We start from the raw sequence: 27565 nt of genomic DNA, 5'->3' as shown, positions 1-27565 counted from the left end.
CCTAAGAAAACAGCTTTTTATTGCTTATTACCTTTCTTACAGACTTTCTAGAATCAGAAGTAAAATCAATATTTTTCTTACTGTGCCCTGAAATAATAATTTTTCCAAGTGTGGGATCACAAATAAAATCTCAGACTTCATTTATTGCTATGTATAATATAAAATCATACTCAGTGTTCAATAGTATAGAAATTCTAATATAGTTACAGAACGTTGGCTGAAGAAACACCGTATAAAAATACTAGCATTTTCTGGGATAGGAAAAGGTGCAAAGGTCGTTTTTACCATCCAGAAAGACACTTGAAAATTGGACCTCAGTACATCTCTATAATTAACAATTATAAATAACACATATATATGGTTTGACAAATATTTGACAGTGGGTTTTTTAAAGTATAGCCGTGTTTATAAAGAGAAACACAAATCTAGACCACTTTTCCACTTTTTCCTTTTCAACCTAATATTATCAGTAGTTGCAAAAGAACTTTCTGGTATTACAATTAAGCAAAAGGGGAAAACATTTGAAAGTAAATGTACTTATACCATATTCTGTTTCATTAATTTCCTAAAATTTTTGTTGAACGGGTTTTGGATGATTAGACAACCATAGCTTTCATAGTGTTAAGCATAGTTTACTGTGTGATTTAATTCATGCCATTAACCTGTGATATAAGCTTGAAAAAGTCCTTTTCTCTTAATGAACAGAAAAATAGTCGTCTTTTGTTTTCTGACCAACACAGACATGAAACCCAACCTAAATTAGTCCTCACAGCATTGTGAGTCCACCCTCAACTGTCCGTCCCTTAATGAAAAAAAATATTCCACAGCAAGAGGAATGCAGCCTCCCTGCAGGATTTTAAAGCAGGTTTCCTCCTCTACCTGTATTGTATGAAACTAGGAGGGATCAATTAATGAGTTTTCAAAGAAAAGCAAGGTTGCTGAGTGGCCCTCAGTCAGAATTTTCCTCAATTGCAGCTGGGAAGTGGCTGAGATAGGAGAGAAAGAAGAGGCAGGGAGGGGGCTGGATTCCCTCCTCTACTGGGAAACCCCTACTCGGAAAACATGTGATAAAGCCCTATATTTTGGTGAGTGTGGTCTTTCCTGTGCCTTGAAGGAGGCAGAGGTCTCAAGGAAAGAATAACATGTAATTATGCAATTCAGATTATTATTGGTAATAGTAGAGGTGTAGAAACATCTAAATAAATTAGACCACGTTATCCCAAATGGAAGTATTTTACACATTGTGACCCACAGCCTTCTCATGATGATGGTGTCCAAAGGAGTAAAGTTGCAGTCCTCAACACAACATGTGCACAGTTCAGATCACCCTTCCACTCCCTCCCCTCCGAATTTGCATCTGTTGGCAATTCATTGGCCATAACAGACATAATGCAGGGGGGAAGGAGGGAAGAGAATAACGGTAATGCATCTGTTCATGTTTGTTGGATGGTAGATTTTTTAACAAGAAAGTGATTGTGTGTACCTGGTAGGGCCTGTTCTGCTAGCCAGTAAAAGGCCATTCAGCTGTCATCATTTCTCTTCAGCAAAGAACTAAGATTTGAAATGAGATACCAGAGGGGTAGAGTGCTCCTTGTACAGACAGACATCACATGAGCTTTTATCGTCAGTTGCCATTGAGTCTGAAGCCTCTTCATAGTGAATGGGCACCATATCAAAGTTCTTCAACCCTGGAGACCAGGGGAGAAATGCTGGAAATTCTTCGCCTACTTTAAACAGTATGCAACAAGAAATTGGAAAATTAGAAAATGGACTGAAGGAAAAAAGCTTCAGAAACCCTACAGATCACCTATTTTGAAATCAGACAGTTAGAGATAATGGAAGTCAACTTCAGAAGAAGAGAAAGTCTCTAGAGAAGTGACACTGGAATCCAATCATCGTTTAAAATACACATTTTCTGCCCTTTGTGTAGCGTATGAGAAAAGGAATTCTAAAAAAGAGAAGCCAAAGAGATTTAGAATAAAATAAGCTCACTCTGAATTAAGGAATGAACTTTCATTATTCAATGCAAATTTGAAAAGACAAAGAAACTTACCATACTAAATTAAATGAGGAGCTCACAGCATTGTAGATGACTCATCACAATTCAAGAAATTTATAACAGTGTAGAGGAAAACATAGAGAGCAGATGGTGCAAAGAATCCTCAGTACAAAATGGAGATCAGCACTGAGCTCAAGAGCCAGAAACCATCCTTCAACCTAGTACCAATGGCAAGAAAATGCTGCCATTAAAGTGATTAAAAGCCATGCTGCGCTTCCAAGCATTCTTTTTTTCAAATGGTTTCACTGGGTAACCAAATTAGAGCTCTCCTGCAGCTACTGGATTTGAAACAACTAATTAAAAGAACTTCCCATTGATTCATCATAGGAACATTATAGCAGGCTTTATAAATGGGCAAATAGGATTTACCTATTTTACAATTTTCCAGTTAAAAAGAGCTTTAACAATAAATGGATAGGATCTGTAGGGTCTAAATAACTTCTGCTCTAGTGAGCAACTGTTGTAAGAAGCTGAAATTTCTCCATAGAAAGTATTGCTTTTAGTAGCACTTCACAACAACTAAAGAAAGAGAAACTGAGCTAGATGCAGCATTTAATTACTTGGGTTTATTTGTCTCGTTCTTTGTACAATAAATTTCTGACAGGAATCTTTTTCCTAAAAGTCATTATTTCTTCTGGGATGTGAATAGATAACCTCTGTATGACAAATGGTAGGATCATCCTCCTGAACATGTAAGAAATGGTTAATGGTGACTCTTTTGTGACTTCTTGTTAAAAAGTACACTTTTTTTTTTGCCCAGTACCCTAATACAAACACAAATATGCTTCTCGTGTTCACAGCCTTATGTACAAACCTTCTCATTTTGGTTTAGAGGATGCAGTGCTGGCACAGTGCTACAGGTGTGTTGTGAGCCTTGCTGTATGGGGTTTTCAGTTTCAAGTGCAAGTCCAGCACAGCTGGCTTAGGAGAGGGCTGAAGAAATTTTCTTCCATTACTTCACTACCTAGTTGTTTCCCAGGGAGAAGACACAGGCTACTTCTCATACTGAACATTTGAGATGATCTGTTGCACCAGGACTGTGTTTTGGCATGGGCTTGTTCAAGTAGAAAAGTTACTGCAGTGAGCTCAGGCTTAAAACGTGCATAAATTACTGTATAAATTTGGAGATCAGAACCCAAAGAAAAATGCACCACATGTGGTACATTTGAAAAGATTATAAAGGTTAGGTCATAACTTGAAGAATTGTAACAGTAGTAATCTATATTTTAAAAGCCTAGAAGGGCCAAGAATATAATTATAGCCACAGTTTAACCTGGTGTTTTCTGTAATCAAGCTCGATCATTTCGCAAGGATTTGGTTGTCTGACCAGTGAACCCCAAATGCAGCGAAATGAAGCCATGATGTGCTGGGGAACGCGGCCCAGCCGATGTCCCTCACTCGTGAGCAGGCGCCCAGAGGGTATCGGAAGTATCTGAAAGGTTGCTATAGCTCCCTCAGAACCGCCCGTAAATCACAGCTCAATACCAGTGAATGACTCAAAACCAGCAAATGGTAAACAAATGTATATGAGCATTTGCCCTCATAGGCCCGTGATCAGTGTTTAGCAAATACAAATCCATGTTTGCTAGCTCCTGTTTTCCTTTAAACAGACTTATCTTTGTTCCCTGCTTGGAGTAGCTGATTTTACCCCAGAGAAATATTGCAAGAGCTCAGCTTCAGCCCCAATTTCAAGAGTAAAAATTTCATTTTAACTGAGGGAGTAGTTATACATACCCAGGGATAACATTTTGGCCTTGAACCAATGAATGTTTTTTTTTTTTTTCATTTGTATTTTGTTCTATTCAGTTACTTACATTATGCTGTTTAAGGACTTCCTGAAAAATAGGTTACTCCTTTATTCAGCATGGCAGGAATTCTTTTTTTTTTCCTCTCATTCCCTTGCATCAGACCTGTGGTTAAAATGGCATAAGTACAGGTGTAGGACAGTTTCCTGTGTAAGCTCTCTTTTGTCCACTTAATACTTTTGGTAGGTTTTTTTCATTTAGTGTAACATGTTGGGTTGGGTTTTTTTCACATCAGAGGGGACTGGTCTATTATACTACAGAATAGTTATCCATAGGAAAGATTGACAGTTTTATTTTCTCTCTTGGATAAATGCACTGTCACAGAGAAAGAGATCGTTAAGTGCATGTCTGTGTGTAGAGTTTCCCTTTTTTCAAAGGAAAACAACCGGATTTGTTTTCTTTACTGTTTGTTTGCATTCTAGAATTTATTTATTGTTTTCATTTCTTAACCTTCCTGAAATATTTACAGGAAAGAAAACTAAGGCGTGAAATTTTCCGTCTAGAAGCAGATTCTTATTTCATTTTCCTAAAGAGACTCTTTCATTCAAAATATAAAAACAGAAGTCATAAAAATGTGTTATTTTTAAGAGACAGCTCCTGGGAAGCTTAGAAGAGGTTAAGATTCATAAAAGAGAGGAATGGGGGAGGGTGTGTAATAAACTGGTATTTCTTGGTGGAAAGGCAAAGAGCAAAAGCTGTGAACCACTGCAATAACTTTTTTTTTTTTTAAAGAGAGCTGGTTTGTTCAGCTTACTCAGTTGTCTTCAAGACTGTTGAACAACATGACTGGTTTTGTTGTAACATCTGGGAAAGCTGCACATCAATACTATTAAAACAGCGTTAGTGCCTGGAGAATATTAGACCTCCTTTGACATGCTTGACCAAATTAATAAAGTAATTAAAGATCGTTTTCTAGAATGCAGTTTTTGCACCATTTGAAATTAATGCCCAGATCGCAGTGCACCTTCTCTTCCAAAAAGGCGGCAAATGCAATTCTTAAAATTAGTTAACCCCGTAGTGAGATAATTTCGTTCTTGGGTGCATCCACCCATGTTGCGTGGTTCCAAAAGCTGCTGGAAGCGGTTCCCACTCGCTGTGCTGCTGCAGACCCGCAGTATATCAATTGCAGCGGGTGGGTGTGGGGGCACCTTTGCCCCCACGGGCCGCCCGTGCCCCGGCCCCTGCCGCTGGCCGCCTCTGACCAGCTGGCTCCTCAGCGCGCACCGCCGCCTCCCCGCTAAGATGCCCTGGCTGCTGCCAGCCCAGCTAGCAGAAACAGGATTCGTTGCGTCTGTTTTAAGCTGTGTCACTTTATTTTACCTCAAAGAGTAAACTGAATGGACCTTTTACACAGCTGAATTATGACATTTAATGCAGATTATCCTGAACGTAGACGTTCCCGTCCCTGACACGCGGTTCCGCTCTGGAGGCGATGCCCTCGGAGGTGGCGGCAGCCGGCGGTGGGGACCGCACCGGCGCTGCGTTCTGTGTTTGTGTATATAGCTGTTTCTCAGAAGCTGGTCTGCACTTTAACAAGGAGTTACCGGTCTGTACTTGAGACATCAATTCCAGGTTATATGGTTTCCCTGAGAATTGCCATCTGTCACGCTTTTCTGCCTGGAGGTCACTCAAAGTTACCTCGGGTTGGTATCCTAAGACAGTAGGTTGAAAGGATAAACCGTGTGCTTCGTCTTTAACCCTTAGTTATCCTTTTCCCTTTCAGCACCCTCCTTGATAGGTATGGTAAGGAAGGACTGGGCTTCCCAAAACAGCATTGCCCTCTCCTGGCAAGAGCCGGACTTTCCCCATGGAGCCATTCTGGACTACGAGATCAAGTACTATGAGAAAGTAGGTCTCACTTACAGCATCACCCAAACTCAGATCCTAAAGAGCAATATGTTTTGTATTTTTAATATTCAAAAAAATACTTTAGACTTTTCACTTGATCCCACATACAATGCTATATATGTAGATATTTTATTTTGTACTGGGTTTTTGTTGCTTTACTTCTGACTTGTTAATGACTGTCTTGTTTCACATCAAAATCAAGTAGAGCAGCAGGCAGGCAGTAGATATATACCTGTCTCATAGTAACGGCGTTTATGAACATGGATAAATGGATCATATGCTTGAACATATTTTGATTTATGGGCTGTAAAAACTTTACATTAGAGTGACACTGAAACAATACAATTAAGGTGAATGTCAATGTGATTTAATTTTGCAACATTATTTAGCATAATCTGTGCTTAAATGAGAGTGTACCAGCCTTGTTTAGAGGGTTACAAAAGGTTACAAGAGAGACAAACTGCATGGCATTCATGTCAAATTTCAGGCATTCTGTCAAAATTACGTGATTTCACATAAAAGTGGGCAACAACATGCATTACAAGTAAATGTACAAGGTGCACGCACAGCACATCTTGTGAAAGCATTATTTGAAGCCTGCTTCTCCCAAACCACAAAGTGCGTTTCATCATTTGCATTTGGCTACACGGCCTTGCACTTGCAGTGTAAAATTTAGTACTAATCAGTGCCTTCACTCCTAGAGACAGAGGCAGGATTTTTTTTGGTGTCTGTACCTTCAACAGACACCTGCTAAGTCAGTTCTTGCTATTTCTCGGTCCCCATCTGAAAATTACAATGGAAATAATGGATATGTGAGAAGACCACAAAGAACAGAAATATAAGCCAAGTCATGAAAGAAAGATTTAGGGATGTTAGGCTCTGTAAATATCTGAGAATTTTCTTCCTTGGCTGCACTTCTCTATTGAGATTATGCAGCTTTAATGATGCAGAAAAAAAAAGGTAAACTGGGAAAAAATCCAAACAATTTAAATAGCACAGCTAGAGGGAGAGGACAGATTGCTTAGAATATTTGGTAGCCAAAGCAAGGAAACCTTACTTTCCTACACTAATGGAAGTCCTTCAGGTTTTGATCCATTAACATAGTAAGCCACATTATGACTTGCACTGCCCTTGTTTTGTTTGTTGATATTAAAATAATATCCAGGTAAATTAAACCAGAGAAATAGTAAGATTTTGTTCAATTGGATAGGAACAATTTCAAATATTCAAAATCATGCATATGGATGTTAAATTATAAAGCTTATACTTATAAAAATTTTATCAGTAGATTATCTGCCAATATCTGTCAATACTGAGTGACATGGCAAATAGCTCTCCCTTGAGGTCTACGTATTGCTTAGACTTGTCCATTGTGCAGCCAGACTAGATACACAGGCTTCACAGCCCTTTGTTATATAGCGCGTTTAAGCCACTCCTATCCCTTTCTGCCAGAAAAGTCTGCTGATTTTCTGTTTTCACCTTTTGTAATGCACAAGGAGTATCTTTTAACTATAAAACTCTCTTCCCTCTTAGGTGTGGGGAGATAAATGAACTGCTGACATCTTCTAGTACTGTTGCACAGGGGTTATTTTCTCCCTAAGTCAGTAACTGAACTAAATGTGTAGCTCTTGAATACACTTTTTGTTAGCAAGTTACAACAGGCATGGTCTCTGGCAATGCAATGTAATAGGCAGAATGAAAGACAAACAAGCCAGCAATAGCAGTAAGAAGAGCACTTATTTGAGCAGAGGAATAGGTATGTGACAGATTTTGAGAACTCTCTTGGAGAACAGATTCTAGAGCACAGAGACAAATAATCTAGTACTGGAATTCAGTCTGCTGATTTGCAGTATTAAATTAGAAAATTATATAGTGCTGAAGAAATTTACATTATAACTTTAATACTGCATAAGTATAGCAGCCAAATGCAAATGGGGTTTGTATATTGAAAAAAATAGGGTGTCGGGGTAGATACAGCAAGTGAAACTGTAATTTTTCAGGCTTCCCAGTAACCCTCAAAGAGGTAAATAGCAGCAGTGACAAAATAGGGATGGTGTTGCGTACCCACAATAAATGTGATAAAAGTTAAGTAATTGTCTACTAGACTTAGTACAAATTTACCACAAAGACATCCCTGTACTGGAGAGTAAAAATTTCAGCTAAAGTTCAAGAACAAGTTGAGTATGAAAACCTCAGAAATTTTATTAATGTCTTAAGTAGTCAATAAAAATGTAGAGAACGGTGTCCTTAGGTACTAATAAACACACTAATTAGTAAAACAGAACAGCTTTTGCAGTCCTATTATCCCTTTTAACCTGTCATTTGTGTTTAAAAAAGAAAAGAAGCTTTGTTCTTATATGCAATACAAGAAATCGAATGTCTCTGTCAAATACAAACAATAAATACCCCAGTTTCAACAGATTGTATCAGTTTCTTAACTTTGTGAAACTCTGAAGAACTCTGCAGGATTTTAAAATTTCACAGGTATGAACAGCTATTTCTTATAAGATACCTTGTCGACATTTGCAAAATTATCAAGATGACGCTGGGGACTATGTGAGGGGAGCATGCTTGCTTTTAATTATGACCAGTAGGAATTCTGTGGCTCATAAATGGAAGTCATATCTTTTCCTGTGCTCCCAAGGTTTCATGAAAGGTATGTAAACTTACAGAAATCAAGTAGCTGTCTAATAAACTACTGTGAGCACTCCACAAAATGGGACAGCCAAAATGAGGCAGCTTCCAACAATTTTATAAGAAAGACAAATTAGTGACGGTGAACCCAGAACATAGATATGCATCTTTCCATGCATATCCAGAACAAGCAGACCAAGGGAAGGAGGCTAGACTGCTAAATATGCAAGAAATTTACATTTGCACTCTTGTGCAATACGAATTGCACACAGAGAACTATTGAAAGATCAAGGTCTTTCCATGAAAAATATTCACATCTTCTGAGAAAGACTCCACCAAATAATGAAGAAATAAATACGGAAGGAAAGTTACACAGGGCTATCAATAAGCTACAAGTATGGAACACATACATTAATTTAAAAATATATGAAAGCAGCTCAGTAATTTGTCTGCTTTAAAGCACCTTTCATATGACCTTCATTTCTTCAGTGAATTGTGCAAAATAGCATCATAACTTAACAAAATATTGTTTGGCTTTCTATCTGTCTCTAAAAATGAAAATCTTGAGAAAATAACAAAACTTTTTTGTGAGCTAATTCTATGTGGATTGTACATAGTTTTAGTTTCTTATTTAGGAATACACTGGTACATATTTATGTGGTTGGCTGACAAGAGGTCACTTTGTTCTGCAGCTTTTCAGCCAAAAATGCAGTGAACATAAGCTGACCTAGGACATAATTAGAGAGCTGACTTGGCCTGTGAGGAGAACAAAAATTCCTAGACATTCAGTGCAAAATGCTATGAGTTTTCGTCACAATAAAGAGGAGAAGTTTTCCATTGCTTGAAGAGTTATGTGATATAAGCAGAGAGAGAATATTATGATCCTGAAATAACACTGTATGTTGGGGCCTGGTGGTTGAAATATCTTATTTCTGCTAGATTATGAATCATTCTGAAAACTATAGTTAGCAACATTTGTCACCTTAGATGATAAGTGAGTCTTTACAGCAACACACAAAAAATCCATTAAATGTTTGACCTTAGAGAACTAAGATGTATTCTGAAAAGCATTTCTTCATAGACCTTCTTTGAAGTCTTCATAGATACTAAATATTTGCAAATTATCTCTGTTGATGTAGGATGTCTGCCCTATTCTGCAATCTGTTATCTATCCATCCTATTTTATAATCCTTTAATATCTTCCCCAAACAGCCCAGTACTTTTAAAAGAAAAAAATATCTCATAGGCAGTATTGTCTTTCCCTTTAAAAATCAAACTCCGGATATCAATATAATCTCAGTTGCTTTTCTAACAGAAATCAACTATTCTTTTATATTCCAAAACTATTACTCAGACACTGATGAAAGCTTTTACTTTTTGAAATATTCCAGGGCATCGTAGTCTATTTACCTCTCGCCAAAAAGGTTGCATGTTGGACTCAAACGAAAGAGTGGCGTAAGATATGGCCTTGTAACAGTCTTGTAACGAAGCTGAGTCCTTCTGTAGGAATTCCCTCATGGGAAAGGAAATGTGCCATGCAGTGGATATAAACCATACCAGCTGCACTTCAGGTTGTGCAGTTGAACTGGAACATGCTTATTCCTCCCCTTTTCCACCCAAACCCTTGAAGTTAATCATCAAAAATTAATGCTCCCCGAGAGCTGTATTAAGCATACCAAGCTGTATACCTATCAGCAACTGTATTAAGTTCTCCCATATGGCCCAAATACACCAGCTGGATCATATTTTCTGTTACACACAGGATTATATATAATTAGCTGAGGAAGCCAGTCTACAGAGAAGAGATTTTAATAGGATGTGCCCAAGCAATATCCCAAGGCATTGCAGTGACATCTCCAAACAGAGAATACCTTTTGGAGCAGGATGTAGGATGGAGGGGCTGGCTGATGTTTCTTTGCTGTCTTGTCTTTTGATGAAATTTACACTAAAGCCAAATCCCTTTGACAAAATACTTCATTTTGTTGGCAGGCTCAATTTGCAACTCACAGGCAGTTTTCACATGAAAATTTTAACCTACCTCCATATGACAGTGAGTGGACAGGATATGTAGGATGTCAGATATGACTTTTCCTCCACTCCAGTATTATTTAGAGTTGAATTAGTAAATAAAAGAGAGAAAATAACTGAGCACTAGAGGCAAGGGGAAATTAGTTTTCCAATGAGATTTTAAAAAGAGATGAAGAGCCAATGAAGCAGAGAGATAGAGGAAAGTACCAGATTTAAAGAATTAGAAACCAGAATGACCTTGTTAATTTTTGTGTCAGTCTACAGTTGTATTTACTTAACTTACACGAGAAACGATGCTCCTTCTTAAAATCTAATTTTAAAACAAACACCGCTATTTCTTTGAATATTCATTAATATGAATTAAAATAAGCTATCCTGAATTTGAGTTATAAAATACATAAGAGACCTTGAGGTAAATTACTTGATAGGAATAATGTGAAGATTTAAGATTATCAATGAGTACTGTTTTGAATGACAGAATTATTTTTACAAAAATTAAAATGGAAAATTATAAACAAGAAAGTAATTTTATCTTTCAGAATTGTTTGCCTACAGTTGTATTCTGTAGTTTAAAGCGGATCTATCTGTCTAGAAATATGTGCACCATATTATTTCAAAGCCATAGAAGTGTATATGTATGATAGATTACGTACTCTGCACTTTGACGGCAAAAAGATGTGGCCCTCAATGCATGTACAGAGATATGAATGGATATCCTGGCCATTTTTCCCCACACGTTTTGAGGAACAGATAATCTTGTGATATGCTCAGTACCACACTGAAGATTAGCACAGTCCTGGGAGCCCTGGGAATACATCAAGCTCACGTTCACGTGTGGGCCCAAGTTGTTTCATTCCAGCTTTTTTCCTGTGTGAACTGCCAGTGTAAAGCGTGTGACTCATGCCGGTTTAGGACAACAGATGTTCTTCTGCGTCTTCTCCAGCTAAGGAGGTATTTCATTATGATCCTCTCAGATTAATTCGGTTCTCCTCAGGCAGAATCAGACCCTACTTGAGTCTTGGCTGGAATCTAAATGAACAGGAGGCATACCTGTTCTCCTTAGACAAGATATGGACATTTCTTATAAGAAGCCATGTCATGTAGATCAGACAATCCTCCAAATTTCTGTGTGACAGTTTGGAAAGGTGAAGTAAAAATAAGACTTTTCTCTTCTATAGCCCTATGCCTTTCTGCAAGGTCTATATGACAAGCGTGAGGTTCAGTAACCCTCAACCTCCCTACTACTTAAATAGCTAAACCACTCCAGTCTTTCCACCTCTTTAATTACAATTTTGCGTAATGTTTAACAGAGTTAGAAGGATCACATACTTTCAGACACAACCATGTTACAACTTCCCTATTTCCCTTAAGTACCAGCTATTACTTTCTTGGTTCAGATTTTGCTTTTTTGATTTTTAAATCGTGAAGAATAACATATGCACCAGCTCCAATCCACATGAGGCTGAAGGGAGCCTGCAGACTGTGTCACATTATTCATGACCAGGCGTAGTTCATTTGGTACTGTTGTGGCTGGATTGTTAGCATGTTCTTTCTCTGGGCATATTCTTTTATTGTTGCTATACCTACCGTAGCATGCTTGATACCCTTGCACACTTCCTGACTTAATTTTAAAGTCAACATCAGTGACAAGGTTGGGGAATAGGAAAAGGCTTGTAACAATAGGGATGAGCATATGAGCACTTCAGGTGCCTAGGCAGTCAGTGAGTATACTCAGTATAAAATAGCGAGCACTATGCTGTTAGCATTGAATGATCAGCTGGGCAGTTTTTAGCCTCAGGCTAATCATTCTCTTTTAAAATGAATGCTTTGCTCCTGTAATATTTTTTCAATTATTCGAATTATTTGAGGCGTAAGTAGCAATCTGCTGCCTACAAGTAAAATGTTTCTGATGTGACTAGAAGCAAGAAATGTAGAGCTCACGCAATAATACATTTTCATTACATTTTCAGCACGTCCTCATAAAAACAAGAGCATTGAGTAATTCAGATGTATAAGAGCTTTTGGATAGTAGCATTAAGCAGACCTTAGTATTTGACCATAGCTGCAGGAACAGATCAGCATGTCGCAGCGAGGCGCCAGGGCTCCAAGGAGTGCCTCTGGCATTCTCGGCCGTTTGGAGCTCCTGGGAAATGAACCATGTCTGGTGAATGTTTTTAAAAAATAATCACTACAAATGCGCTTTGGGAGATAATCATTAAAACAAAATCTCCTAGCTTATTTTAGCATAGTAAGTGATGTTAAACAAGTTTCTCAGTTTTCCTATTCTGCTGTTATTAACCTAGTTTCCCAGGGGGAGAACTGTAAAAGCCTTACATTCTAAAAAGAGGAAAAAAATAGGTCTCAGAACTCTTGAAAACGAGAGTGAATAATTATGAGACTCTCTGACCAGATATAATTTTTGCCTGCAGGAAAGAACCTCAGGACCTTGTAGCAGCCGTTATTAATGACACTGATATAATTACTACTAGGAGAAAAAGAAACCTGGCCTCTAACTATCAATTACATGCAGCAAAGGGTTTATCAAAGAAGTTCTGAGCTAGGCCTTCTCCATTAGGTGCCTGGTTTGGCTAGTCTCCTAATTGTTGTCGTCAATTATTTAGCTTCTAAACCTTTGTATTTAATAATAAAGTAGCCTACAGAGCTATTACTATTGTCGTTCCTGCTGAACCAAAAAATCTCGATGAGAAATATAATGCTGTTTAAGCAAGCCTAGTGGATTTGATTTAAAAAAAAGCATAGTTCAGTCTCTGCTGATCTTGTCTGCAGCCAATACCATTTTCCCCAAGGAAAACTGCATGTACAATGCTTATTCCAGTAACTGCTAGAAGAGCTGCACAAATGTAGTAAAAGTGCATTAATGGTTTTGAATAAATGGTTTTCAAACTCTTTCAAAGACGTAGGCGTAGGAGGTATACAAACTGTTACAAGACAACAAACAGCACCACACAGCTAGTTCCATACCTCAAAGAAAGCTAAGAAAGCTAAATCCACTGATAGCAGAGGTTGGTTCCTAATAACAGGAATTATTAAACATTTTTTTCTAGCCATTCAGCATTTGAACTTCAGAAAAAATAGTTTTAGAAATAGTTTACTGACACAGCAAGAATAATAATGTTAACCACAGGAATCAGCTGTTAATCTTAGGCATGTGATTAGGTAGGGTCAAAAATTGATGCAGCTATTTTATAGTGCACTAAGTTTCAGCTCACTCCTGAGGACAAACTTTAGATGATTTCGATGAACTTATAAAAAGGAAATGTCTCTTCAGAGAGAGTATATCAGTTGCACAGAAGGAAGTGGTAAGAAGTTTAGCATGTTTAATCCTGAATTAATAAAATAGAGAATGTAGTCTCAACTTAAAACATTTTGTTGTTGTTGCTGTTATTATTAACTAGTTTCAGTGTGTTCACCTCTAAGTTTAGGTGCAGTAAGTTTTAGTAGTATCTGAAGTTAGAGTTGTAGTTGCCTTGGGTACCTTAACACGCATTCAGGAGTCCGACTTTGGGTTTGAAAGTTTGACATATTCTTACAAAAAGAATGGTGAGTTTCATGACCAATGATCTAAAGATAACTAGCGTAGCTGCCAAAAGATGGCCATCTAAGCAAAAATAATTTCCTTATAAATAAGTTAAATACAGCGTCCAGGTCTCCATTTCCCTAAAACCTGTCAGAATGTTTCCTTTAGACCTTCTTAAAATAAGAACTAGCTTAAAAGTTTCCAAAAGTCATCTATGAGCCCAAACTATTTTAAAACTGAAGCTAGGACAGTGTTTTCATAATGCACAAACTACTTACTGTTCATAAATTATTTTTTCACAACCATAAAGGTGGATTCATAGATTAAATCAAGAGGATATGTACTCTGAGACGTAAGTGAGGTTATATCTTTCTCTAAATGAAGGAATGTTCCAATATGAGGTATCATTTCAATTGCAGCTTTTTCCGCAATCCTTGATACATTCAGGAGATATTTGGGGTAAAAAGATATGTATTCCTTTTTTGGGAAAAAGCAGAGAAAGTTCCTTTTTTTAATCTCTCTTCTTCTGAGACTGCATTGCAACTGCACGCTAACCATGCAGAAGGACAGACTCTTATTAGTTTTCCACTTCTAACATTTTTTCACACTGAAATGGAGACAAAGCCACTGACTGCATAATATAGGCAACCACTTTTTTATTAAGTAGGGATATCCCTAAAGCAGTCATTCTGGGAGAAAAAAATCCAAAGGAAAAGAGGAAGCTCTTTTAAGGAGAGACATTCCATTTTTGTGCAGTAAAACATACTATTTCCATGTTTAATATTAGCATAAGCATTTTACCGCGTATTAAATAAAAGCTGTGGGTTTGGTGGTGGTGAGGGGTGGTTGTTGGAATGAAAAATGCACATTAGAGGAGCTTTTCATTTAAATGCATGATTTCGTTAGCCAACTTGAATTCATAGAAAGGGTATGTTATTCAGTAACTCCCACGTAGTTTTGTACCCTAATAAAATCATGAATGTTTATTTTGTTGATTTAAAGAAACATAATGTAAAAATTCTCTCTTTTTCTTTTCTTTTTTTGTTTTTTTAATGTATTAGTATTAATAGTTTCAAAGTGCCCTTTCTTGATGTTCTTGTCAGAGAGGCGGAGTTAACAACCTATTATTATGTACTCCTTACCGAGCTGTTAATAGCTTTAGAGTCTTTTGCGGGAATTCACCTGCTGCTCATAAAAACATTTATGTTGCTGTAGGAACTTCACCAGGTCGATGCATCTTGTATTTGCAATGACCTTGCACAAACTGTCTGGTTTTCTTGCATATACTGCCAGAAGTACTAACATATTATATTAACACAATGGCAATTCTTTAGTGATTGAGATAGGTCTTCCTTTTTAAAAAGGTATTGTCACCTGTCTGTAAATTTCTTTAAATTTTTTTCAGATTTTTTGTTTGTTTTTACCAACTCCAAAAACATTATTTCTGCTGAAGTTATTTCAGTTATAAATGGCCACTTCCCTGACACAAAAATAAGAACAAAATTTGCTTGGTCAGTTTTGAAAGTGTAAAATCAGCATTTTCGTTTAGTTGTTAGATTGTTTACTTCATCCTTTGAAATTCATGTTAAACTAATTGGAAAAAGTTTTCCATTTTCACTTCATACTCCTCTATTAACTTACTGAGGTGTTTGAAGAAAACATAAATTTAAATAATATGCTGTATTTATTGTTGATGTAATGCCAGGATGTGCAATATAGTCATGATCCCAGAGATTAATTCAGCCCTTTTGAGTTAACATTACAGGATAGATGTTTGCTGTCTGCCTGCACTGAGACACAAAAAAATGCACACACATGCTCACAAATACACAAAGAATGTGATATTTCCGTGACTTTTCAATAGCTATTGATATATTTATATGTGAAGGGGTTTGCGTAATGAAAAACGCTACACAATCTGAAAGGATTGTTCCTATATATAGATCAGCAGGTTCCCTCTTGCCTCTCATTTATTATTTGTATTGGAGTGATTAAAGTCAAACTTCAGTTAGTGTCAGAGTTTGTATTTTAGAGCCAAAATTCTTCCTCTGAAATTGATTTTTTTTTGGGTGGTGTTGAAATCTGTATTAATATTGTCAACGTTATTCTATATTTATAAGTCCTGATTTTCTGTGAAAAGGAAAGTAGTTGTCCCAAAGAACTGTATACACAGTTAGCATGCGAAAGACTCGTTATCATATAACATTCATGTAGATTTAAATTAATCCTAATGACTTCAGTCATTTATTCCAGATTCACAATAGCAATCTGAATCAGTACTATCTATAAAAGTAGGTATTTTGCTTACTTAAATAAAAGGGATAGCTTTCTTAATACCACTGAACCACAGTTAATAGCTCTCTAATGTGTATCTATGAACCAAGTAAACAACTATGAATAGTTTTGTTTTAAGCATGGCTTGTTTCCAAGCTGTTGTGTATCAGTAAGGATCTTTTCTGCGTTTGCCAGGTAGGAAATACTCAGTAGCAAATGAAAACAGAAAAGTGTACATTAGTCTGCTCTTCTAAGAATGAAAGATATTTATGTAGAAGATTCAACCTAGGCTCAAACCAGTCTTAAAATCAGCCCAGTCACTCTACCTGTCCTAACACCCTGAAAGGCTGAAACATATTTTATAAACAAGTTGGAAAGGCTTGCTGCCTCAAGAGGTTTTCAATACAGTATGTAGTTTTCACAAGGGCATTTGTGAAAATGCATATGTTACATCCAGCAGTTAAAATTTTCCAGCAAGGTGTTACAAACCTGACAAAATGTCCAGCACAGAACAGGAGCCCTAATCAAAATCTTGGACCTAACTACCTATGGATATTGTAGGGATTCTGAAATGAGGTAAATGAAGCAGTTTTTGTCATCAGCATCATTAGAGCTGAGTTTTGTGTAGCTGACTCAGTGCTGTACTACATTTTTAGGATTGGTAGATTCGTTTGTATTTCACAGCTTTGAAAATATGTTGTGCTTTTTTTGTCAAAATAGAGCGCTGCCTACATTGTATTGTACCAAGTTACCATCGTTGTAGAAGTCTTCTGAAAAATTGGATCATTGCTCTTGTATTGAAATTCCTCTTCAGTTGTAAGATGCTTCTTTACATTAAAAATATCTTCACACTTCAATGGGAGATAGGGGAACCATAATTTTGGATTCTGCCGTGAAGGAATCAGCAATTTTTTGTATACAGCATCACTGTGATTTTACCAATGCTGATAATGTTAGGTGTGAGAAGATTGCGTGCCATATGTCTCAGCAACTTAGAGACCTTCAGGTATTTGGACTGTGGCTTTTTACATTACAGTTTTTTTGTATCATGAGTTGTCCCTTTTTGTTATCTTTCCTCCAGGGCCTTGCATTTTCATTTTAAAAATTTCGTTATCCAGTGACCTACTACTCATCTGTAACTAGAACTACTGTTCCTATGATATATAGAGATGTGCTGAGTTTGGCAGAAGAAGTCACTGCTATTCATGATTATTCACTATTTCTTATAGATGAGGAACTAGAGTATATTCCAAGAAATCATCAGGAAGCAGATTTAAAAAAAAAAAACCAACACTATTTTTAAAAAGCAGTTTGTAATTAAACTTGTTGCTTAAGGATGTTTTGGAAGCCACAAGCAAAATTGGTTCAAAAAAATAACTAAGTAAATTCATGGAAGAAAAGTCCATGAGCTGTAAAGCGTAATGAAGCAAATTTAGTTAATTCAGAAACCCACTAATCTGCAGATTGCTGGCTTCTGGGGGAGTGTTAAAGGTGAGCATGGGGAGAAAGAACCTGTACCACTTATGTGGAGTTTCAAGTCTGCAGTTGCATATATAAGACCTGATTCAGAAATTTGAACTATGAATCTTATATACCAAATTAATGACTTGGGAATTAGCCCACTGGCTGTATATACTTAGTTCTCTGGACTTGTTTCACAACAAAGAAAGTCACAGAAGGCTTCCAATCTTCAAATTTTGTAGGATGGCAGCTGTTTCCTGGTGAGCTGTATTTCTCAGCAGGTTTATTATCTCGTTATCAAGTACAGCTTAGTGTTAGGTATGTCAGAAGAAACTGCTTTACTGTCCAAAGATGACAGCAAAACTTTTAAATACTACTTGAGTTGATTTTTACCGTTAGTAAGCTAGTTCATGCTTGCAGTAGCTCCTTGCTTCTTCCCAAATGGAAAAGACAGTGCAGGGGAAAAGAAAATTAATATGAGTGAAAAAATATGAAAAATCTTCAGGGACAACTGGAGAGGCTGACTTTTTTATATACTGAAGTTAGGAAGACTCCTGGAGATACAGGTGCAGAGGTTTTCACTGGTAAATATTTTTAATTAGCAAACATGTTATCAGAGTAGCTCATAACTGCTAGAAAGACAGAATTTAATATCTGCACTTCCCTGACAATTCAAGTCACGTTCCCCAGCTCCCTTTATTATATTCTGAATTGCACCCTGTTCCATCCCCAACTTAAGGCACAGACCTGGTTTTATTCCTTTCAGTTTAATCTCCTGGTCAGTATGAGCAGCAGTGTCCTATCTGCTGCCTTCACACCTGGTGTTCCCCTTTGGCCCCCCATGTTAACCACACAGCTTTTGCTCTGCCCACCTCTCACCTCGTTGCGCTGGCAAGAAGGTTAACGCTCTTTTAGAGTCACCCTGTCCTCATCTCTCCTCATTTAATTTTCTCTTTTTCATGGTTCACATCACATGAACTCATTTCTGCCTTTCCAGGTATATAATCTAATTAAAATGAGGTTTGGCTGGGTTTTGACCTTTCCATATTTTCTTTATGATTGGTTATCAGTTCTTCCCTTTTCTTGTTGATAGCTTCACTTTATGTATGGAGAAAGTGACGAGCTGACTGACAGGCAATCAAAATATAAAATATTGAAAGGCCAAACAGGTAAAGCACACTTTAGTATTTCAGCTCCCCAAACTGTTACATCTCAGGTTAATTACAAGGGAGGTCAAGAAGGGAAGGGAGAAGATTACAACCTGAGGTGGCTGATGCTTTAAAATGCTGCAGGTTTCTTCTCTGAAGCAAATACTAGAGCCATCAGCAATTTTCTCTATGGCCCTACTTTTTCCTGTCAGAGTTTTCATCTTAGTTCAGATTGGTCCTCAGATCTTTGTCATCACTTTTCAAAATGTACTTTAAGTTTGTTGGTCAGCTGGAAACCAAAGGTACAAGATTTTTAGGAACTGGGTTTTTTAAGAATATGAATGGTATCTTTGACTTATTTCTATTATCGTAATTTTTTTATCACTCTATATCGCAATGAGAATTTACCTAATCCTGTTGATCATATTCTATTCAGATAGTAATTAATGTTAGAAGCCCATTTTTGGACCTATGAGTCTTTTCGCTAATATCTTCCAAATACTACTGCTGGAATTCATGTTAATAGATATACTATAGGTCAAAGTAATCTTCTAAGAGAAAATCATGAGCAAAATTAGTAAAGATAAAGAAGCTTTCAAAGACAGACTTTGAGTTTCCCAGGTGTAGTTAATTTTACTGATTTCAGTGTAATTACTCCTTATCTACCACAGTCAATGTATCACGAGAAGCAAGATATGACTAGGGGCAATATGATTTCTGAATGCCTATTATGAAAATATTTTTTTGCAAAGAAAGATAATAATTTTTGAGAATTATTTGGGACAAATTAGTTGTGAGAGGAATAGAGGCAGTATAAATTAAAGGCAATTTCCATAAATTAGAGCTGGGGGGGGACTACGTTTTTCTTGGAAAACACAGACAGTAAGTACAAACTCCACAGGTAGCTGTTATTTGTCACTAATAGATTCTATTTGAACTGATTAATCACAGATTGACTATACCTAGTAATTACCTACTGTTTTATTCTAATGTGTATTGCAACATTAAAGTTCAGCTGACTCTAGAGGTAATTAAGTGCCATCGTAGCTGATTCCATGAGAAAAGTAAGGATGAGGTTGGAGATTTCATTTCATGATGGACCAGAGCTATGATTAATAAAAATTCCTATCTTTCAGAATTGTGACCATTCCTTTAAGGTAATGATGCTTCCTCTGTAGGTCACATTGTGAATATCCTTCAAACTGATGTAGCTACGAAAGAGGAAAAATGTGACCAAATGGTCTCATGAAAGATTCGTTCTCATTATTGGTGCTTTTATTTAAACATTGATAATGTCTGAATCATAGAACTCCGAATCTTCTTTACTTTAATGTGGTACTTACTCAGCTTTGACATTGTGCTTTAGTGCACAGGAGAAAGACCTGGTCCCTGTGGTATATAGATTGAATCTCTATTAGTATTTCTTTCTGTTACGTGATAGCACTCCAAAAAGGCTAAGCAGGATTATATGGCTTAAGTACAGAATTTTCATGTTGGAGGACAATGGATATAAACTAGAAAATGTATTTGCAAGCAGTTGATAGTAAATTCACTCACTGTCTCCCTGGATTCTTTCCGCACACATACATTTGGAAGTTGTAGGTACACAATAAGTACGTTTTCAGCTGGCAGAAACCTTTGAAAACCCTTTCCCCAGTGTCAGTTTAAGAAGGCTTTTCAGTTACTCATGGGACTCAGTGAAGTGAATACCTTGATTGTCATTTGTAAAATAAGCTAGAGACAGAGTAAACTGCAAGAAAGTGGTAATTCCTGGAGCTCCCATTATGTATTCTAAATTATAGAAAATTATATTTGGTTATCTTTTTCAATTGGTGAAATAAGGACTGATATTATTTTGAATACAGCTATGTTTCCCTTTCCTACTCAAATATTAACTGCGACAAATCTTGTATGCCTGAAAATGCCTAGATTTTTATCAGTGTTTTACTGGTAAATTTAATCTTTTAAAGGTTATTTGAACACTGTAAGAAAAATTCAGCATTTCAGCTTTTATTTCCATTAATTTTTTTTGCACTAAACATTTTTAGTTACATATACTTTTTCTCACCCATAGGATCAGAATGTAAACTCTTTGATTGCAGTATGAGTCTAAACTGATAAAAGTCCATTACATTTTGGTTACTCTTCATCAGTATTTTATTTCATATAAGTGCACAAAGTCTTCATTTCTGTGCTGTTTCCCTCTGAAGTAAGGTGGGGATCAAATTAGAGAGCAGCATGTTCACGTAATTGTTTGCAAGTGTTAATGTCATCAGAGGGAATCCACTTTCTTTTGAGCATATGAGAAAAATGGTAACACTTGTCACGATAATACACCATTGAATGAATATGACGTTCATTAATAAAGTAGCTACTTTCAGTGAAGCGTAATGGAGGACTATCGTTTAGTCTGATGATATCATGCAGTGGAAATGTTTCATTACAGCATATGTTGATGGGACAGATCCAGCTATTCTGGTGCCTTGCAAAAGCAGAAAGCTTTTAATTATTTTTTGTACTCTGATCCTGCTACTCCATTAAATAAGTTTGTCTAGTCTTAGACCATAAGCACAATTGTAACTTCCATTCAGTTGGTCGATTTCTTATAGAGATGAAAAATGTCTTGACTGTAAAGCCAAGTATAAAATTAGGATAGATACAGATTCAGATACTCATGCAGAGGTGGCTGCAGGAAAGAGTCTGATTCTGAAGGGTGCTCGTGTTCATGCACAGACCAAACTGTCACAGATTTGTGAACACTGTAATAATCAGAACTGAATTCACTGACAAGTAGAATCACACAAATAAGAAAAATACAATTTCCTTAGAAATAGAGATAGCATTTTCAAAGTTCATAATATAATTCTGTTTAACTTGGATAGCTAGTCATAGGCTCTGTATTACATTGTGTAATAACATTGATATCACTTGTCGTTTGGATTATATTTTGTTCTAATTACAGATTTTCACCAAGATAAACTTGCAGGAGGCTATGGAAGAGGTCTTATGAATTTCCTCATATCAGATTTACATATCAGATTTTGTTATATAACTTACATAATCCTATTCTGACTAGTAGTTGTATTAGTACATTTTATTAGATAGACTCCTTTAACTTATGTTTAAAACCTCAGCCCCTGTGTTGTCAGAACTGCTTCTTGTGAGTCCTATGCCATATTATGATTACAAAAGCTGCTCTAATACTAATGTGAAGGATCAGAGCATTTCTTGTACTTTTCCTTTTATATGAACTCTGAGCCATATATAATGGCCAACAGTTCACTCACTGCTTACATGCAATGGGAAATACAGCCATATCAGTGAAACTTTTATTTTGCAGATTTTGTAGTTATCAAGAAATACAGAATAGATGTAGTCCTTGACATTTCCCATTGATCCCGGTCCCACCACTGTCCAGGTCAGAGATCTATCACAGAACATACTGTGGCTTCTTCTAGCCCACAAAACTGTGCTTCCTTTCAATGAAAAATAGGGTGCATGGTAGGAGGGCTGATACATATCTATATTTTTCCACAACATAAAATCAGGGTCTGGTAAAAGCAAGCACTAACATCCAGGAAGTGCATCCAAGTCCTGCAGTTTAAAATTCACTTTTTGAATACAGAATCTGTGCAAAAGTAAGTGCATATTATCTGTGGCAAGAATAAGAGAAAGCATCCCATACTTCTCTGCAGACTAGAATTGTATTGTTTAATTCTGAGGCTGTCTTTAGCCTCCCTGGGAAGGGTCATGGCAGAAGGAGTGGCCAACCTTGCGAGCTACCCCCATCAACCTCAAATTGTATCCCTCTGTGGAAAGCTCTGGCTTTCCAGGTAGGCTGCAGATCCTGTCATTGTCATGAGAAGGAAGTAATGGCAAAGCATCCACTCTCTAGAGAATTGTCCTATGTATGAATCCAGTCCAAAAAGCCTGATTTCTTTGTGTAAAACATTCATATAAAATAATGTGAAGTTTCCAGCTATTAATCATTTTGTCTTGAGTTTGAGCAACTGTCTCCTCAGATACGGCTTCTGAAGCTTTTTCTTCTCAAACACACCAAGGTGACAGGTCCACTTTCCCCTATTTCACTTGTAACAACAAATCCTACCCCCTTTCCTGTATGACAGCAGTATTACTTTTAATATCCTGTACTCCTAGACATCATTTTTCAGACTATGTGATGGATGGCGTAAGAGGCTGCAGAAAGGAAAGAAGAAGGAAGATGGGAGGGCATGGAGGTGGGATCCCTCAGGGCCTCATGCAGGCAGCCCCAGGCAGGTGGTGAGGGGGCAGCAAGTCAGACAGCCTTCGGAGATGACCAAAATACCTTCCACCACCCAGAAGGGACAGGCAGAGATGGCTGCCCCTCAGGAAGTTGCTGTTAGCCACAACCTGCCCACACGGATGGAGGGACCCATTTTGTTGATTAAATATTGCCATCACAGTCCTTGTCACACTCGTTTTCTTTGACCAACTAAAAATACTAAATTATACTTGATGTCTGTCCACATTCCTGGCTAGGGAGCCCCTATACCCCAAATGCTGTTTTACGCAAGCAGTAGTTACCCTGTAATATCAGCTATAACATAACAGATATAGCTCAGATTGTTTTTTCAGAAGTCATTCCCAGTTCTTTGCTGCCACTGGCCTTGTTCTGCACGCTTCAGGGAGTAAATTTTATCATTGGATCTTGGGAAGTCTCCACCGATTTTTGACAAAATTTCCATTTCCAGCCTCCTCTGAAGAAACCTATTTCTTTTTACAGTTCCATCAAATTATTCTGAAACTTTATTTCTGCAATCTCTCCAGCAGGTCAGAAAAACCAGGAAATTGTGAAATGCTTAGAACTTGATTTCAAGCAGCAAGGTAGGCTGGGGAAAGGAAATGGCTTGCAACTATTACATCATACAGTGAAACCCCTTAGGTGCTGGTCTCCTCCTTATCTTACGGGTTGCAGAGCCTAAATAAAATTTTCCATAGCATTCCAGAGTGTAAAGTCTCTGCCCACCTATGTCTGGGCCATGACAGATGGAGCATGTAGTACTAGCTAAAACTTTAATTGGAGCATACTAATACCTGTATAAAACAAGCATTTGCTGTTTACATAACTTTTAATGACCATATCCAGAATCTTTCCTTCACTGCCAGAATCTTTTCTTCACTGAATGTCATGTCTTTACCTGGACTGAAGTGCAGAAACAGAGTCTTGTATTGATATTGTATTTAACAGGCAAGATCATGAACACTGGGCCATACATATGATTCAGTGTGGTCTTAGGATAGTGCAAAATCAGGTGGTTTCTTTTTTTTTTTTCCCCCTAATTCTTAGATTGACTTTGAGCTGGTCGCTTGCTTGTGTTGAGAGACTTGGTCTCTTTGGGAAAAAATGTATACACTTTAGTCAGCAGCTTCATTACTAAACAAATTCAAGTCTTGTGTTCTCCAAGTTTGAATACCCTGGCCAAGTTACATGTTAAGTTATATGACCCCTCTACATGTGGAAGTCCCTGGAAGTTGCACATATGACAAGGCAGTAAAGTAGAAATTAGCTATTCACGACACGCTGAATTTTTGTGAAATGTCCATAAAGTAGTATGAAAACTCCTCTTTATGTGTAGGAGTTCTCTATTTCCTTACAAATCTGAGTATTAACCTATTCTATCTTTTTTGCTCCCATACATGCTATTTTTAAAGTTGAAGCAAGCTTAATCGCAAAAAAAAAATTCCATCATTTTGACAAGTTGGCCTTCTGTCAGAAGAAAATAGATATTTTCTGAAATGTCTAAAAAAAAAAAAAGTCTAAAATCCACTAACCTGTTCAAACTGAAGTAATAACATTTCAAGTAATTGGGAGAAATCTTATGATAGTTATAGAAGTTGTTAGAGGTATATTAATTGTAGTCTCCATCCGTAAGATTACATGTATGCTGTGTCTTACTATTTCAATTTAAATATACATTCCTTGCTGTTTCAGAATTTGGTAATAGACTGTAGAAAAAATCAACACTTCCTCTTACTATAGTTTCTCAAATTATTTCCACTGTTTGAAGTGAGCGTTAAATGCAATTATTTTAGATATCGGTCATTGTTGCCTTCCTTTTCCTCCTTCACTTAACGGTATCATTATTTTTGTGTGTTTGTTTTTTAATTTGGTTTTCTTAGCCATCTCCTTGTATGCCTACTGGGGGAATACTGATATACCTGCTGCCCTATGCTAATGTGACTTTGTTACACCATGACTGAAGTTGACTCAGCGTGCTATATATAAAACTCTTTGGTTTATATAAAAAATATATGTAGGCTTGCTCAGAAGAGGTTAAGAGTCCAACAGAATCTAACCGAAACCTATCCTTCTGCTGGTTATATATGTCTTCTGTGAACCGGATTGTTTCCTTCTTAACAGGCTGGAAGCACCCTTTGAATAACTTATACGTACTCTAATATTACTGCATGGTATAATAAATGTATATGGCACCCTATGGGTATCACAGTTGGATTGTTAAGCATATGCCAAGGATATTTCTGCTCATATGTCAGTTTGGAGACAAATCCTGCTGCAACAAAGTAAAGCTCGCCTTAAGGCACCATATAAAATATTGCAGATTACTGATTTATCAAGTGACAGTAACTAATGACAGGGAACAAAGTCTTTCTTCTTTTAAGTCAACCCCTCATGTAAAAGCATCCTCAACGACCTGTCTAGCAAAGCAGCACTTAGTTTTTGCACAACAATCAATGTGGCTGGGCTCCATACTATAGCAGCTGGTCTGCAGTGGTAAATCCCAGTAATCTCTGCACACCATAATTCTCAATGATCTCTGCAAGAGTCAGGAATTCTCAGCAGATGCCCAGGATCAACTGATAGGAGGTAAACAGGGGACTTCTGCAGAGAGTGTTTCTCCTTACAGAGCGTGAAAGATAATTTTATGTACAACTACATTACAGCTACCTGGAAAGTTCAACAGCAGTGAAGCAGTTGAACCATGCTAGAAGTTTACAAACTTTAAAGAAAAAGTTAATTTTTATTTTCTTTTACCCACAGGTCTACCCACGGATAGCGCCGGCATTTTGGCACTACCTGCGGGTAGAAGTGAGTAGCGGGTATTTGAATACTCCCACATCTTTACTTTACAGCTTACTAGTATTTACTGACCTCCTACTTTGTCTATTGTGCAAAAATAATTAGCTACCATTCTAGCTGTCATTTTCTGTGAATGTAGTCTTGTACTAATTCCATATTGTTTTGACTACAGTGTAATTACTAACCCAAGACACAAAGATGTGATGTGTTAATATGCGAGATTAAAGACAAAAAATTGAAATCTAAGTCAAGGCCATATCATACATTATGACTATAGCACAAAATCAAAGTACAGAAATCCATACCTGCATCTCCTTTTATGAACACATTTTACATTCATGAGAAGAATGTGGAGCTTCAGTTCTGCTATATAATTTTTGCAAATTTTGTACAACTCAACTTGATATCATTTCTCCCCTCTTTTGTCCCTCAGGAGCATGAGCAGCTCAGCTATTCCTCCACAAGGTCCAAGGCTCCAAGTGTTATCATCACAGGTCTCAAGCCAGCCACCAAGTATATATTTCATATCAGAGTCAGGACGGCAGCAGGATACAGCGGCTATAGCCAGAAGTTTGAATTTGAAACTGGAGATGAAAGTAAGTTTCACTGAAGGCAAAAAATAAAGTACAATAGAAGTAGCATCTAATTCTAAAACAGTGAGACACTGGGAGTTTGAATGGCTGAATCCATATCATTTGCTTTTCACAAAATGACCACTGCTGTATGATAAAACACAAGTAAGCCTCAGCCTCTCACTTCTGGATTTATAACAACAACTAGAAATTTAGCCCAACACTGCAACCCTAGGAATGTTTTCTTCTGCAAAGTTTCCTTATGGGTCCCTTCCAACTTGAGGTGTTCTATGATTCTGTGATCCTTTCTTTTCTTAAAGAAGGCTTTCCTTTTGACATCTAGAAATACCCTTAGTCAGGCTTTATGTAACTCCAGCAGCTTCCTGCAAGCTCCCAGAACAGATGGAGTCTTTTCTCTGTAGTTTTTAGTGCTCCCAGACTCTACAAATAAAAAAAAAAAGTAAGTTGTATATGCATTTCCTTCAAACAATAAGCCTACTAAATTTGCTAGTAAGAAGCAAAAAGCCTACATATTCCTACAGAAAAGCAAAAAGGCTTGATGCTATGTATGATGTTCACGCTCTGAACAAGTTTATATTTAAGTCATGTATTGCCCTCCATGTTCAAAGAAAATGCAAACAAGGTATTTACAAGCATTTGAGATAAAATTAGTGCAGTAGATACAACACTAAAACACTCATTAATGAAATTACTTTAATGAACCAACTATGTATACTATGGTTTTCGTTAGTGTTTTAGAATTCAAGCTGCTTAAGCTAAAGTACAGACTCAAAACTACAGAAGCGTTTTCAAAAGCACCCATGGGTTTGTGTTCCACTTTCATTGCTTCTTAACTTCTATTTCAAAAATGTTTTAGGGATAGATTTCCAAGTGCTTAATGCCTAATTGGACTTTTTAAAATTTTCTGGGTTCTTAAGCCAATTGGTTTGAATAAGAGTTGAGCACTCGGGCGCTTTCAAGAATTCTAATAGATCCTGTCCGCATCTTCTGATGCAATAAATAGTAGGCTTTAGGCAACAGGGACATAACTCTTATCAAAAGTAAATGGTATTTAAACCTCTATGAGCGTACGTCATGTTTGTGAAAATGTGACTTA

At 37.1% G+C, this 27565-nt stretch overlaps 1 protein-coding gene across 3 annotated transcripts in view; it reads left to right on the top strand.

Moving 5' to 3' along the window:
- EPHA6 (EPH receptor A6) overlaps positions 1-27565 on the top strand; it is a 519060-nt gene that overhangs the window by 359406 nt on the left and 132089 nt on the right. For 2 of the 3 annotated variants that reach the window (XM_059816418.1, XM_059816431.1), the window contains 3 exons: positions 5588-5712; positions 25838-25885; positions 26310-26472. In XM_059816418.1, coding sequence (XP_059672401.1) covers positions 5588-5712; positions 25838-25885; positions 26310-26472 — 336 coding nt within the window. The remainder of the gene's footprint in view (positions 1-5587; positions 5713-25837; positions 25886-26309; positions 26473-27565) is intronic. The other variant, XM_059816426.1, reaches the window with a different exon arrangement.

The sequence above is a fragment of the Gavia stellata genome, chromosome 1 (assembly GCF_030936135.1).
Source record: "Gavia stellata isolate bGavSte3 chromosome 1, bGavSte3.hap2, whole genome shotgun sequence".
NCBI classification, from domain to species: domain Eukaryota; kingdom Metazoa; phylum Chordata; class Aves; order Gaviiformes; family Gaviidae; genus Gavia; species Gavia stellata.
This window is presented reverse-complemented; position numbering and strand designations above follow the sequence as displayed.